Source organism: Lynx rufus, unplaced genomic scaffold (assembly GCF_022079265.1).
Source record: "Lynx rufus isolate CCGP_SWC_20201006 ecotype Redwood Valley unplaced genomic scaffold, mLynRuf1.p SCAF_2, whole genome shotgun sequence".
Taxonomy (NCBI): Eukaryota; Metazoa; Chordata; class Mammalia; order Carnivora; family Felidae; genus Lynx; species Lynx rufus.
The window spans coordinates 122916057-122929332 of NW_025814834.1; the positions used below are offsets into that span (position 1 = coordinate 122916057).

The 13276-nt window shown below is 51.5% G+C and overlaps 1 protein-coding gene across 2 annotated transcripts in view; it reads right to left on the reverse strand.

Moving 5' to 3' along the window:
• Positions 1-1184: 1184 nt before the first annotated feature.
• Positions 1185-13276, reverse strand: part of ATP1A1 (ATPase Na+/K+ transporting subunit alpha 1) — a 30049-nt gene continuing 17957 nt past the window's right edge. For both annotated transcript variants that reach the window (XM_047082796.1, XM_047082794.1), the window contains exons 11-23: positions 11891-12025; positions 11151-11343; positions 9628-9803; positions 8480-8616; positions 7510-7660; positions 6799-6967; positions 6523-6677; positions 6071-6194; positions 5008-5153; positions 4758-4888; positions 4382-4483; positions 1972-2063; positions 1185-1550 (exon numbers count right to left, since the gene is read on the reverse strand). In XM_047082796.1, the coding sequence (XP_046938752.1) occupies positions 1522-1550; positions 1972-2063; positions 4382-4483; positions 4758-4888; positions 5008-5153; positions 6071-6194; positions 6523-6677; positions 6799-6967; positions 7510-7660; positions 8480-8616; positions 9628-9803; positions 11151-11343; positions 11891-12025 (1740 nt within the window). In that variant the 3' untranslated portion in view covers positions 1185-1521. The remainder of the gene's footprint in view (positions 1551-1971; positions 2064-4381; positions 4484-4757; positions 4889-5007; positions 5154-6070; positions 6195-6522; positions 6678-6798; positions 6968-7509; positions 7661-8479; positions 8617-9627; positions 9804-11150; positions 11344-11890; positions 12026-13276) is intronic.

Sequence of the window (13276 nt, forward strand, 5' to 3'; positions counted from 1 at the left end):
TCGACTTGATTTCGGCTCAGGTCACGATTCCGGGGTGGCGGGACTGAGGTCTGCGTTGGGCTCCGCGCTGAACTTGGAGCGTCTCTCTCTCTCTCTCCTTCCACCCCCCTCCCCCCACCACCCCACTCACTCTCTCTAAAAGCAAAAACTTACAAACTGACTTGCTTACAAGTGCAGAGATCATCCCAGGGGAAAGTGTCCCGAGAGAGGAGGTTAGAACTGGGTAGACTAAGGTCAGCCCTCCCAGTTCTTCCAGCTGGAGAGGGGACAGCCGATGACAGCCAGTATGCGGGAATTCGCTGGTTCCCTTTCTCTCCCATCGGTACAGCTTGGAAGTGAGCTGCAGTCAAGAGGCATGAGCAATGCATTAAGCTTCCAGAGAGAAAAAAAATACTTGAACTCCTTCTCTGCCTGCCTGTCGACATACTCGGGTGCCAGAACTAAGGACTCTATTGTGTCTGCTTGAAGCAGGGACAGCCTCGGAGCATGGCTAGGTGACAGCAGGCACACTGGAGTGCTGAGCCTTGAGACCGAGGGCTGGGGGGAAGGGAGGGGGGTTACACTCACTCTTCGAGAACAGGTGTTTTCAGACTTGACCCTGATGTAAACAGGTCTCTCTTACCTTTTTCTTTAAGTGCCTTCTGGCACCTAAGCTCTTTCTGCAATGGAGCTGTCTGATGCTACATTAGGAACGAGCTATGTGATAGGGAAGCGCTTTGTGATACACGGGCCACGAGACCGTGTAGGCCTGCTTCTCAGACCTTGGTCTAGAGACGCTTGAGGCTGCTGTGGTGGGGACCCGGGGGCTGTGCCAGCTTGACAAGAGGGTATGGTACTAAGGCACTGAATCCTTCACAGGACATGTGCCTCCGTCAAGGAGCAGATGTGAGACAGCTGGAGTTGCAGCCACATCACTCACCCTGAGGTAGGTCCACAAATGTATCTACTCAGAACAAAAGAGCCAGGGCACAAAGTTCCCCCTCAACAGCGGTTCTCAAACTTGAATGGGACTCAGAATCGCCTAGAGAGCTTTTATACAACCAGAGGACTGGTTAGCTTTGGTTCGGGGGGGTCTGGGTTTGCTGTGCCAACAAGTTCCTGGCTGTTGAAGCAGCCAGTACAGGGATGCGCGCAGAGAACCACACTCTGACATCAGGGCCACGAAGGTGATGAGGGCACAAGATCGATTCCGTTATAATAGCCATCTTTATTTGTAAAAATCCAGATATAAAATGTATTCTTTCAGTCTTTCCAAGTTTTCCTTTTTACAAAAACAAAAAGGCACATAAAAACCTTCCCCGCTGTCATTCCCATAGACGGTGTTTGTCAGGCAGCCCTCCCCCCTCCCCCCCCCGTATAGCTACATGCTTCATTCCGGGACGTCTCGCTTCCCCCACATGCTTCGGTGCTTTCCTACCAGGGTAGAGTTCCGAATTCCAAGACTGAAGTACACAAAGAGGGCGTGGGGGGTGGGTGCAGGTGCGTGGTAGGATGCTCCACGGCGTGCAGGACACGGGGGGCCTAGTAGTAGGTTTCCTTCTCTACCCAGCCTATAGGCAGCAAAGAGAGACAAGACACTTGCAGTAAGTCCTGGCTCTAGGGCACAGTGGGAGAAAGTGTCGAGGAGTGACCTGGGGGTGGGTGACGAAGCTCAGGGGGTGGGGGTGGGGGGGGTCAATCAAATTCGGCATTAGACCTCAACTCTCTTTCTTTGTTTTTAGAAAGAACATGTTAATTGGGAAGATGGTTTAGGTTTCTGCCCAACTTTCCACTGGATCGTATTTGGTTTGTAGTCTAAAATACGATCGGTTCTGAAACCTCAATGGAGATCGTGAGGATGGGACTATAGCGTTGGGCAGTTTGCAGTTGGCTGGTCCAATGGCCTGGGCCGAGCCCAGACACTTCAGAGGAAATAAAAGACACAGAAATACCGCCTCTCCCACAACCCTGCGGAAGGTAAGATGAAATTACCGCCAGGGCGTCGCCTGATGATGAGTTTTCGGACTTCGTCGTACACGAAGATGAGAAGAGAGTAGGGGAAGGCACAGAACCACCAGGTAGGTCTGGAAATAGAATCAGGTACTAATTTATACATGAACACAAGTCAAAGGAAAGAGAAACCACATATCACCCAGGACAGTGGAATAGCCTGGAAGGAGGAGCCAAGTATAATCATGGTTAACTATTGAGCCATTAGCACAGAACACACAGAAAGGTCTTAAGAACAGAATGCTGCTCCCTGCACCCAGGGCCTGGAGAGGCTCAGGAAACCAGACTGCAGACTTTATGAAGGAATCCCCTTTTACAAGTTTGATTTATAGGGTAAGTTGAGGTTTTCTGTTGACCATCCCCCAGCAAATGGGCATTTACTTTCTTCCCCTTTCTAAAGTATTTGAGGAACTTGAGTGTGGTATATATATATTATATCTAACGCCCTGGCATCTGAAGGTAAAGCACTGCCAGAGTAGATCAGAACCATGTATCCATCCCTTGAATTCAGTCAGCTGGGTGCTGAATCCCAGCGCCAGGGAATGAAAAAAGCTGAGCCCTAATAGAGAACAGAGCTTTGGGAGCCCAGCGGCTGCTGCCACATCCCCAGCCTGGAGACAGGCACCCTGGACAGCCCTGTCAAGGGCCATGCTTTCCTGACTACCAACTTCTGCAGTCAACAGAGGAAGGCGTTCCCAGGGCAGAAGCCTGGCAATCTCTTCTTCCTGGCGCTAGAGGTCTTCCTCCACAGCTAAGAGATGATCTCCTTTGGCTCGGTCGCCCAGAGTAACTGAACCACCTTCCTAATTGGGTAGAACCTGTTGGGAACAAACTCTCTAGGCACAGCAAAGGAGGTCCTGAGGCCCTACTCTATTTCAGTGTGACTCTCCACTTCAGGCTTTGAGAGAGCTCGGTGGTTCTCCTGGCCTCCTCTTGACAAACAGTGGGCTCAAGCAGACAGAATTCCCCTCGGACAAGGCCTGCCCCTGTTGTACGCCAGCTCTGTGCAGGGTGCTGGGGACGCGAAGTCAAACAAGATAGCCCATGCCTTAAAGATTACAATCTAGGGAGGAGTAGACGTGACCAGTAATACCAAAGAAGGGGTGTACCTGCACATGTCTGAGGGGGGTGAGCTCCAGGGCAATCAGCCCTGAAGGATTACCCAGACTGATGGGGTGGGGGATGGGGGGTGGGGAAACATCCTGACCAAGTACATGTGCAGGGGAAGAGAGTATCGAATTCACCTACAGAAACTTGCATGGCTACAAGAATGGCTACAAGAGAAGGCTAGAAAGACCGCTTAGATGCTAGTGAGACAGACCCTAGATGCCAGGCCAGCCTTGCACCAAGGATGTCTGCAGTGACAAGATGTCAGTGAGGCCCATGAGGCTTGGCTGGGGTCAATGGAAGAAGTGTCGGCTACAAGCCAGGTGGGATAGGTCTAAGAGAGGCTGGGGAGACTTCGACATCAAAAGCTCGTGTTGTACAGGGGCCACATTCTGTGCCTTAGCATCTTTTCATCAAATGCAGTCGCTTAACCTCAACCAGTGAGTAGACCCCACCCAACACCCTCTGTTTCTAAAAGTACCAAAATTTGGGGCGCCTGGGTGGCGCAGTCGGTTAAGCGTCCGACTTCAGCCAGGTCACGATCTCGCGGTCCGGGAGTTCGAGCCCCGCGTCGGGCTCTGGGCTGATGGCTCAGAGCCTGGAGCCTGTTTCTGATTCTGTGTCTCCCTCTCTCTCTGCCCCTCCCCCGTTCATGCTCTGTCTCTCTCTGTCCCAAAAATAAATAAACGTTGAAAAAAAAATTTAAAAAAAAAAAAAAAATAAATAAAAGTACCAAAATTTGGACCTCTGATAAACCCGAATTTTTTGCATACGGGGGTTTACCACAAAGTCCTTCACTGTGTTTTAAAAAGGCCAGTTTGGTTCTGAGCAAAGACCAGCGGTCAGCTTTCTTTGGTCCCCTCCCCCCGTGATCCACCTCAAGCCCGCTTCTCCCACCTCCTTCCTGGGAAAGCAGAGGATTCAGAGGCCCACGACGGCTGGGGCCTGTGGCGGGAACACACAGGGGCTAGGGAAAGCAAATCAAGATCTGAACCTGATCCCCAAACCCCAGGGTACATCTGGTCCACCTCTAATGACAACTGGACTGGCGCCATGGGGCACGCAAGCACTCACGCGGTTGGCCGGTGAGCGATCTGGTACCGTGGTACCAGAGCCTGTTTAGCCAAAGCCTGAGCACTGGCCAGTCCTTCCTAATTTCCAGTCCAGAGGAATTCTGTACGCACCACCCCCAATTCCTGACAATAGTAGCTACAGGCACACGTCACGAGAGGAAACGCTCCACGTCTATCTCACACTTTGTGGAGGTGGAAGAGGAGCGACTTACTTGAGGGGGTACATCCTCAGGGCCACGCCCATTCCAGGGCAGTAGGAAAGGAAGGCAGCAAGGGCCGTCTCTTCAAAGAGGCCGAATATTAAGATCTTGTTCCTAAAGAATCAAGGGAAGAGAAAGCTTAAGGACACAAACAGAAGTTTATCTTCGAAAGCCATCCATATGTCAAAGGGCAGATCGAGGTCTCTGTGTAGGAGCTATACTCAGGAACGTGAGGGCAGATGAGAAAAAAAACAAGAAAATCACAACTTGCTTCCTAAATCTCCAAGAGCGAGATTCCAGAAACTACCATGTGTCAGGTGCCGGGGTTTTGCAGAGTTGAGAAATCCCCAGACCCCTTGGGTGAGGGCCCCGAGCGTTCCCTACTCACTTCATCCCCTGCTGGAAGACGGAGTTCCTCCGGGTCTTACAGATGACCAGGTCAGCCCACTGCACCACCACGATGCTGACGAAGAAGGCCGTGTGGCAAGTGAACTCCACGATCTTCCTCTGTTCGTACGTCTGGGACACGGAAGGCAGCCAGGTAAGCTTGGCCCGCGGCCCGCACGGCCGGTGGCTGAGTGGCCACCGTTCCCCCCTGGGGGCTGGAGGGTCCTCCCACTGGCCAGACCCGTGCTCACCCACTGCTGCCCGTAGCTGTCCTCTACGTCGTTGATCCAGCGGTCATCCCAGTCCACGCGGAGCCCCAGCAGGTGGGTCGGGAGGAAGCCGTTCTCAGCCAGGATCACGAAGTAAGTGAAGAAGCCTCCCAGCGCCTGGATCATCCCTGCAAGTGCGGAAAAACGCCTTTAACCTGGTCTGGGGCATCTGCACGCACTTCACCTGACTGCCTTCAGGGCGGTCTTGGTCACCAGTTGACAGATGACAGGGAGTATGGAGGACCACAGGGACACATCCCTCACCCAGCGCCCTCTTCTCTTTTTGAGTCACTTTTCAGAGCTTTAAAAGACGACACAAAGGTCTCACTCGGAGACATGTGGCCCCCCGGCTCTGACTTCATCATCTGCCTCTACCAGGGGACAGCCTTTCAGGGGAAAATGCTTCCCTATGTTTTAATCTCTGCTACACGGAGACTTCTTTCCCCATCTCCTTTTCCCATATTTGAAATAGTGAACGGGGCACTTTCTGACCCAACCCTCCCCCTCCTTCCTTTTCAGGGCCTTTCGCTTCTCCCCTGGCATCTGGTCTCGCCACACTGCCCTGAATTCCCCAGGGCACGTTTCCTCCTATGCTCCGGACCTCCTTAAAATGAGGTCTCCGAGACCACCTGTTAGCTCCACCGGTGGAGCAGAGATCAAGCCGGGTGCGGGGTCACCATGTGGTGGTGACCAGCCAGCCAAAGTTTCAAGCTCATGCAACTTCGTCAAAGCCTAACTCTCTATCCAAATCCATGGCCAGTACTACGTACCCCCGGGAACAACTGCCTCTGAATGACCTGTGCCTGGCGAGCTGAGGGACCGCTGAGCCCAGGCTGAAGAACTACAGTTTCCACTAAGAAGTAACTGGGCAGACAGCAGAAGATTTCTTCTCACTCAAGAGGATTTTGTACAAAAAGCTCCCCTGAGTCTCACACTGTTTCCTGGCTCTTGCTAGATCTGAAGTCCCCCAAAGCAAGCCCCTAGGCCGCCCCCACCACGACAGACGCTCCCTGCTCAGTGCCGGTGTCCGGGGACAGTGGCTCACCGATCTGCCCGTAGGCCATGCTGATCAGCCGCTCGTTCACAAGCTTGTCCGTCTTGGGGTTTCTGGGCTGTCTCTTCATGATGTCGCTCTCAGCTTGCTCGTAAGCCAGGGAGATGGCAGGAACCTGGGGGGGGGGGGAGGAGTATAAACGTTGTCAGATACTAGGAAGCTGACTTCGTGAACCTTCCTTGCCCTCTCCCTTTTAAAACCGTTCTTTGTACCATGAGATGTTATTACCAGTCCCATCAAAAAAAAGAAAAAGAATCTTCCCTTTTATATAACGTTGCTCTCTGACAAACAGGCGCTGACAGTTGCCTCGGAGAAGGAGTGAGAACACGGCTTCCCGGAGGCCGTGACGCACACCAGTGTCACTACAGCGAGCCGCCACGGCCTCGTGGACGCCGGCAAGCAGCCGTAGGTGAGACAGGGCCTGAGCTGTGAGAATCACTCACCATGTCTGTGCCCAAGTCAATGCAGAGGATGGTGACGGTCCCCAGTGGTAGTGGAATGTTTGCAATAATAAATATCAGGAAGGGGGTGATCTCTGGAATGTTACTGGTCAGGGTGTAGGCAATGGATTTCTTCAAGTTATCAAAGATCAGACGACCTGGGAATGCAAGAGTTTGTTTCACCGTGTAGCTCAAAAGAGATGGGCAGGCCAGAAACGGCTACAGACTGACAGCAACGGGAGGAGTTTCTGGGGGACGCTTTACACATACTGCTCTCACCTTCTTCGACTCCAGTCACAATGGACGCAAAGTTGTCATCCAGAAGAATCATGTCGGCAGCTTGCTTAGACACGTCAGAGCCAGCGATCCCCATGGCAACCCCGATGTCTGCCTTCTTCAAGGCTGGAGAGTCATTCACACCATCGCCAGTCACGGCCACGATAGCCCCCTGTCCGAAGAAGGGGGAGGGGTCTGTAAGAGCCACACAGTCCCCGGGCAGGAGTACCCGAGGCGCTACAGACACTGTCCCTTTCCTATGGAGACTCTCTGGGGGCTCAGAACCGGCTCAGCCCAAGAAGCCACCCAGCCACTACTCAACAAGAGAACGGAGGAGTGATGACAAATACGTCCTCCCCACCTCCCCACCCCAACGAGAGCTCCTCAAACGCAGGACTTTGGGGAGATCTCTGGAAAACCCCATTCCTTTACAAGTCTTCTCAAGGTGCGGGATGAGAGTCTCTCCTGGCCATTCACAGCCCCAGTGTAGACAGGAGGAGCCTGTACTGCTATTCCGGACAAGTGTGGGGGCTCAGACTCTGGGCCACAGTGGAGACGTGTGTTGTAAAGCGCATGGCACTGCTAGACCGTTATCAAGTTCCGCCCCCCCTGGAGCCACGCCCGGGGCATACACTGGCACATAGACGGTGAGTCTGAGAAAAGCCGGGCCCTGCCGTCACGGAGATCAGAGCCCGGTCCCGGCTGCCCGCTAACCTGTCTCTGGCAGCCTTCCACAATGATAAGCTTCTGCTGAGGAGAGGTCCTGGCAAACACGATCTCCGTGTGGTACTTCAGAATGTCATCCAGCTGCTCGGAGGTCATGTCCTTCAGGTCGCTTCCATGGACCACGCAAGCCTTGGCATCTCTAGGATTGGGATAGGAAAAGAGGTCACCCAGTGCTTCGCCAACATGATGCTCGTCACCGAGCGGGGCTGTTCTTCGATGCAGAACACTTTGTAAGCAACGTAAAGCCAGAGGGAATTTTCCCCATCAGGTGAAAGCGATTCTCTGTGCGGTATTCTACAGGATACAAAGCATCTTCTTATCTATTCCTTCCATTCAAGGATCACAGACACCTGGGGGGCAGCCTGCCTGTCATTTTCCTTTCCTGGTCTTTATAGAAGACGCACTGATGTAAAAGGACCAAATTCTAGACAGCAGAGCAAACCCTCTAATAACCCTGAAGTAGGTGAAGGGGTCCCAAACTTTAACGAAACATCAAAACAATACTGCTTTATCTCTCATCTAGTTTACCATATTGCCGAATTCTCCATGTTTGACCTGACTACTTGGACAAGTGAGTGTGGCCCTAGAAACTGACTTGCTGCTAGGTTTAGGCAGTATGATCTGCGGTTAACAGCAGGGAATCGGAAGCCCGGCCGCAGAGCGTACTTCAGGACGAAGCCTCAGCTTCCCTGCTCTGCCAAGTGGGAATAATACCTACTTTAATACATCACTGCGCCAAGTGCTTAGAACCGTAAGCACCACCTAGGGGTTGGCCATAAGGACTCGCTCTCAGGGCAACCCTCCCGTGGAAAGACAAGGTTGCCTTTCTGGAACCATAGGGGCAATCCCTATTCAGGAGCAAGCCTGGAAGCAAACCATCGGAGACCCAGGCTGATGACTCCCAACTTCCAGCATTTGCACATTCAAGGCAGACCGTGCCTCGAGCTTCCTGCCTCACCTGGGGTTCACCTGGCTCACTGGGATGTTGAGGCGGGCGGCAATGTCTTCCACGGTCTCGTTGCCTTCTGAGATGATGCCCACACCCTTGGCAATGGCTTTGGCCGTGATGGGGTGGTCTCCAGTGACCATTATAACCTGAACAAGAAACAAGACAATTTAGCAAAGGCAGCCGCCAAGAGAAATGACCTCAAAGAGAGTCTTCTGTAAACAGGCACGAGGAAGTATTAAGGATTACTCATCTTGGAAGATCAAAAGGAAAGAATGCAAACTTAAATTGATACAACAGTGACTAACCAAAAATATAAACACAAACGTGTGTTTACAGAAAACACGAAGCAATAACCAGATTTGATCTTGGTACATGTTCACACAGGATACATGGTATCTGCTTCTCCTTTGCACAGTCACATAAAAAACTCAAACTTACTAAAACTAGCCAAGAAAAGAAAGGAAAAAAAAAAAGATAAAAATCTGATGCGGATCACACTACAGGCAAAGGTGCCACATACTGCTGGTCAACAATCCCCAAACTGGCCCAATTCGGGAGAGAGGGTAAGTATGTAAAAGGAATTCAAAACTGTGACTGCTCTTTTTTGACCCAAGGATTACATTCCAAAAAATATACTTAAGAACGCAATCCGAGTGGTGGGGGAGTAACTTTTCCAAAGCTTTGAGGGGCAGTCTCACTAACGAGAATGAAAAAGCGGGAACAAATCAGATAGCCGGCACCAAGGGAGACGACGCGCCCCGGGTCGGTGCACCCAAACAACGTTCCGGGGCTTAGCAAGATTCAGAGGACACCGTCCATTAGAAAACCGGTTGACTGAAAGCAGAGAAGACGTGCCATGCACTGCCAAGCATTTCAAAATGTAAAACCTTGCTAAGTCGTTTGCTCTTTTCAAATATTATTACGCTTCCATTTCTTTCCCCCAAAATGTGTGTGTGTTTTCTTTTAAACCCGCCCCCCCATCTACTGATGATACCCTTTTAAAACAACTTGGCCCTTTCTGGTGATAACTGAAGTGCTGGAGGTAAGACACTCATCGGCCAGGTGAGAAATCAAGCTGGCCGTGTGGCTCCCGCGGCACCGAGCAGGGCGCCCCGGGGCACTAAAAGCTGATGCCAAGGAGGCACCCTGGGCTCCACCTTAATTCCAGCACTTCGGCATTTGCCCACGGCATCGGGAACAGCAGCCCGAGGAGGATCGATCATGGAGATGAGCCCCACGAAGCAGAGGTTTTCCACAGGGAAATTCACATCATCAGTGTCAAACTGGAAGCCTTCAGGAAACTGTTCGTCTGGCAGATAAAGGTGGCAGAAACCTGCAAGGAGAGCAGGCAGCCCGTGAGGACCTCACTGACCGAACAGGCACAGGACAACAGCAGCTGGCTAGTCAGACAGTCCGCCTCCGGCTCCGTATATGGTGGGAATTATTTTTTTATAACAGAATGAGGCTTTATTTAACCTTTATGAATGATGTGGAATCACCGGAAGACAAAACATGCGAATGACAGAATCCATCACCAAGCCTCAAAGGAAGAGGCATTGTCCAATGTGGAGGAGACAGGTGAGCCCCAGGATTTCAGGCTTCTAGGCCCGCCCGCTCAGGTACTCAGATTTGGCAAAGCATGTAATTATTGGTCTCTGCTTCCTTCTTAAAAAAATTTTTTTTGTTAATGTTTACTTTTGAGAGAGAGAGAGAGAGAGAGAGAGAGAGAGAGAGAGCGCGCGCGTGCGCGCATGAGCGGGGGAGGGGCAGAGAGAGAAGGAGATAGAATCCAAAGCAGGCTGCAGGCTCTGAGCTGTCAGCACGGAGGTTGACGTGGGGCTCAAACCCACAAACCGTGAGATCATGACCTGAGCCAAAGTCGGACGCTTAACCGACTGAGCCACCCAGGTGCCTCATCTGCTTCCTTTTTTAGGAAAAAAAAGAAAAAATCGAGCCCACATCTCTGCTCGCTATTCCTTTAGTATTACTGAGCACCAGGGTATGTTAAGAAAGACACCTCAAAATTAGATGAAGGAGAAGGTATGAACCAGAGTATGGAACTAGGCAATCAGTTCTGAGTAACTAAGGAGAGCAGGAAGAATTACATAAGGAACTTTCATCTGTCCACCTCCAAAATATCACAAATGCCACCGTTTCAGTTACATTATACAATCAGTGAAACGTCCTTCTGATCTGCACCGGCTCTGATGTGGTAGGAAGGACAGGCAGCATCCTAGGTGAAAAGTTTACCGTTAATCTAATTTGCGAGCTGACGCATAAGCTCTGGTGTAAACGCACAACCATTCTGTGCCAGTCAGGAAACGGTTTTATTCTGGAAGCCCTGGCAATTCATTTTAATTTCATTAAGTTTGTAGGTCAGGGTCATGGCAACAAAAGTTTGATAATGAAGCTCTTCTCCCCAATCTTTCTTCCCCGGGCAAACAGAACTGACCAGCATGAGACCAAAGGTCTAAGTACAGATCAGAAGCAAACCAGCAGGAATTTGCTGCTCATGGGCCCAATGCACCAAACATTTCCCCAGCCCGGCCCTTATGGTTTTCAGAACAAGGGGGAGGGGGCAGATCGAGGAGGAGGATTCCTCCCGAAAGGCTTTGGGGAGGTCAGCACAACGTGCAGACGCGGACCGGGCGGGTGGCCGTGCCGCCGGCTGCCCACATACCTAGCACACGCTCTCCGAGGCCACCTAGCTCCAGGTAGGCGTTCTGAAAGGCGTCCTTCAGCTCCTCGTCCAGGGGCTGCTCCTTGCCGTGCAGGAGGATGGAGCTACAGCGGTCCAGGATCCTCTCCGGGGCGCCCTTCATCACCAGCAGGTGCCGGGGCTCAGACGTGTTGGGGTTCTTATGGATGGACAGCTATAAAGGACAGTGGAGACGTGAACGCCAGGTGGCTGGGCATCATTGGCCCGAATGGGGAGCACAGCTCACTGGCTCCTGGGTATCGGTCATGAAAACCACCAAAACCTCCTACATCTGAACTTTGGGGTCTCCCACCTTGTAGCCTGCTTTGAATGCTACCAAAAAAGCAAGCATAGTGACCCAGCCCGAAATCCCGGCACGGGTTCGTATCTAAAGCTTTCCTGAAGGGACAGTGGCAACAACGATGGGCACATCCCTGGACACCCAGCCCCCTCCCCACCCGCCCCCTCCAAACCCTTAGTAAGTATCCCAGAGAGCCCCAAACATTTTAGGGGAGGCTTCGTTTAGCCTAATGATACTCAAATAGATTAGGACTTTCTATACGCAGCCTGGGGTAAAACTTAAAAGCTTTCATGAAGTTTGAATAGTTCGGTTTTAGGAAGCGTGGAAGCTTGTAACATTTCAAAAAGGTCAAACAGCCCTTCTTCCAGCTCCCGTGCCTCCCCGCCCACCCCCTCGCCCACCCGCACCGACGCCAGGTGACCTGGTACTTGTTGGTGGAGTTGAAGGGTATCTCCACGATTTTGGTGTATCTGTCTCTCATCTCCTTCACAGAGCCACAGCACAGCTCAATGCATTTCAAGAGCGCGGACTCCGAGGCGTCGCCTGCAACTGCCCGCTGTGAACGAAGACATCGTTCTTAATTAGCCTGAAACGCTTCACCCAGGCACCATGGAAAACTCGGTGTAACCCGGATGTACTCTGATCATGTCAGAAGTGGAGGACCGGGCAGGCGAGGCAGAAGCAGTGCTGTTGGCAGGCACGGGCCTCCCTGTGCTCAGACCCCCGCCGGTCACAGCCCTTCAGACACACACCCTAGCTGCCTCCTCCCGTCAGCCCTCCTTCGTCATCCCAAATCCGGCTTCTCGTAGAAGAGGGGTGCCTCGAGGGGTCCCCCACCCTGGGGAAGACCATAACACACGCTTCCAACCTACTTTAGCCTTTTTTTTTTTTTTTTTTATCTTCCCCCGTTGCAAAGTCTCAAAGCCAACACTATTCCCAAACACGTATTTCTGGTTATGAATCTGCAAATACCAAGTGAGAATCCAAATATTTACAGCACCTCCAACGTAAAAGAAAATCCCTTAGGTGCGTTCCCAGGACTGGGGGCAAACTGTGTCAAGGGCAAAACAGAGAGCTTTAAACATAATTCAACTGTGCAAAATTATCTGGGCCTGAATGGTGTGAACTGAAAGCTATTATTAGCTCCAACAGTCATATAATCAGCTAACATCTTAAGTTCAAGACCACACTTGAGGTAACACATACTTCTTTTTTGTGATATACTGTTGACACATGTATGCTTTGACACACTAAGAACATTTGGACTTGTAGCCAACTTTTATATAAATACTTTAGAACTGGGGACGTACAGGACTGCACATGCAAGTGTAGCCTCATTTAAGAAGAAAGGTAGTCAGGTTTGGTAGGAAATGTGAAATAAGTGGGATCATTTTTAATAAAGGCCAGTTAGTAAAGCTGAACAGGACTGCGTGCCTTTTGTGGGGTGCAACCCCTGAAATACTCAGAAATACAGCCCATGCTCCCTTTTCTGGCACTTTTAAACTGGGAGAGGTCTGGTACCTGTTGAGTTCTAAGCTCAAAGCCTACAAAATTTCCACTGTGACGCAAGGAAATATGGGAGGCAGGCATCTCAAGTTTTATCCCAGGAGAAACACCCCCCTCCCCAAATCGACATCAATTCAATGCCAAGAACATCTCCCTTAAAGGACAAAGGGGTCCTATCTTCACAGTGGAAGCCATCTCTGTTCCATCTAAGTGAGCTTTATCCTCTTTGACAGATTGGTTCCCCCCCCCCCCCCCGGAAGCACCCCAGGCAGCCTCACTGAGAACAGGCGAGCCCGGGGGG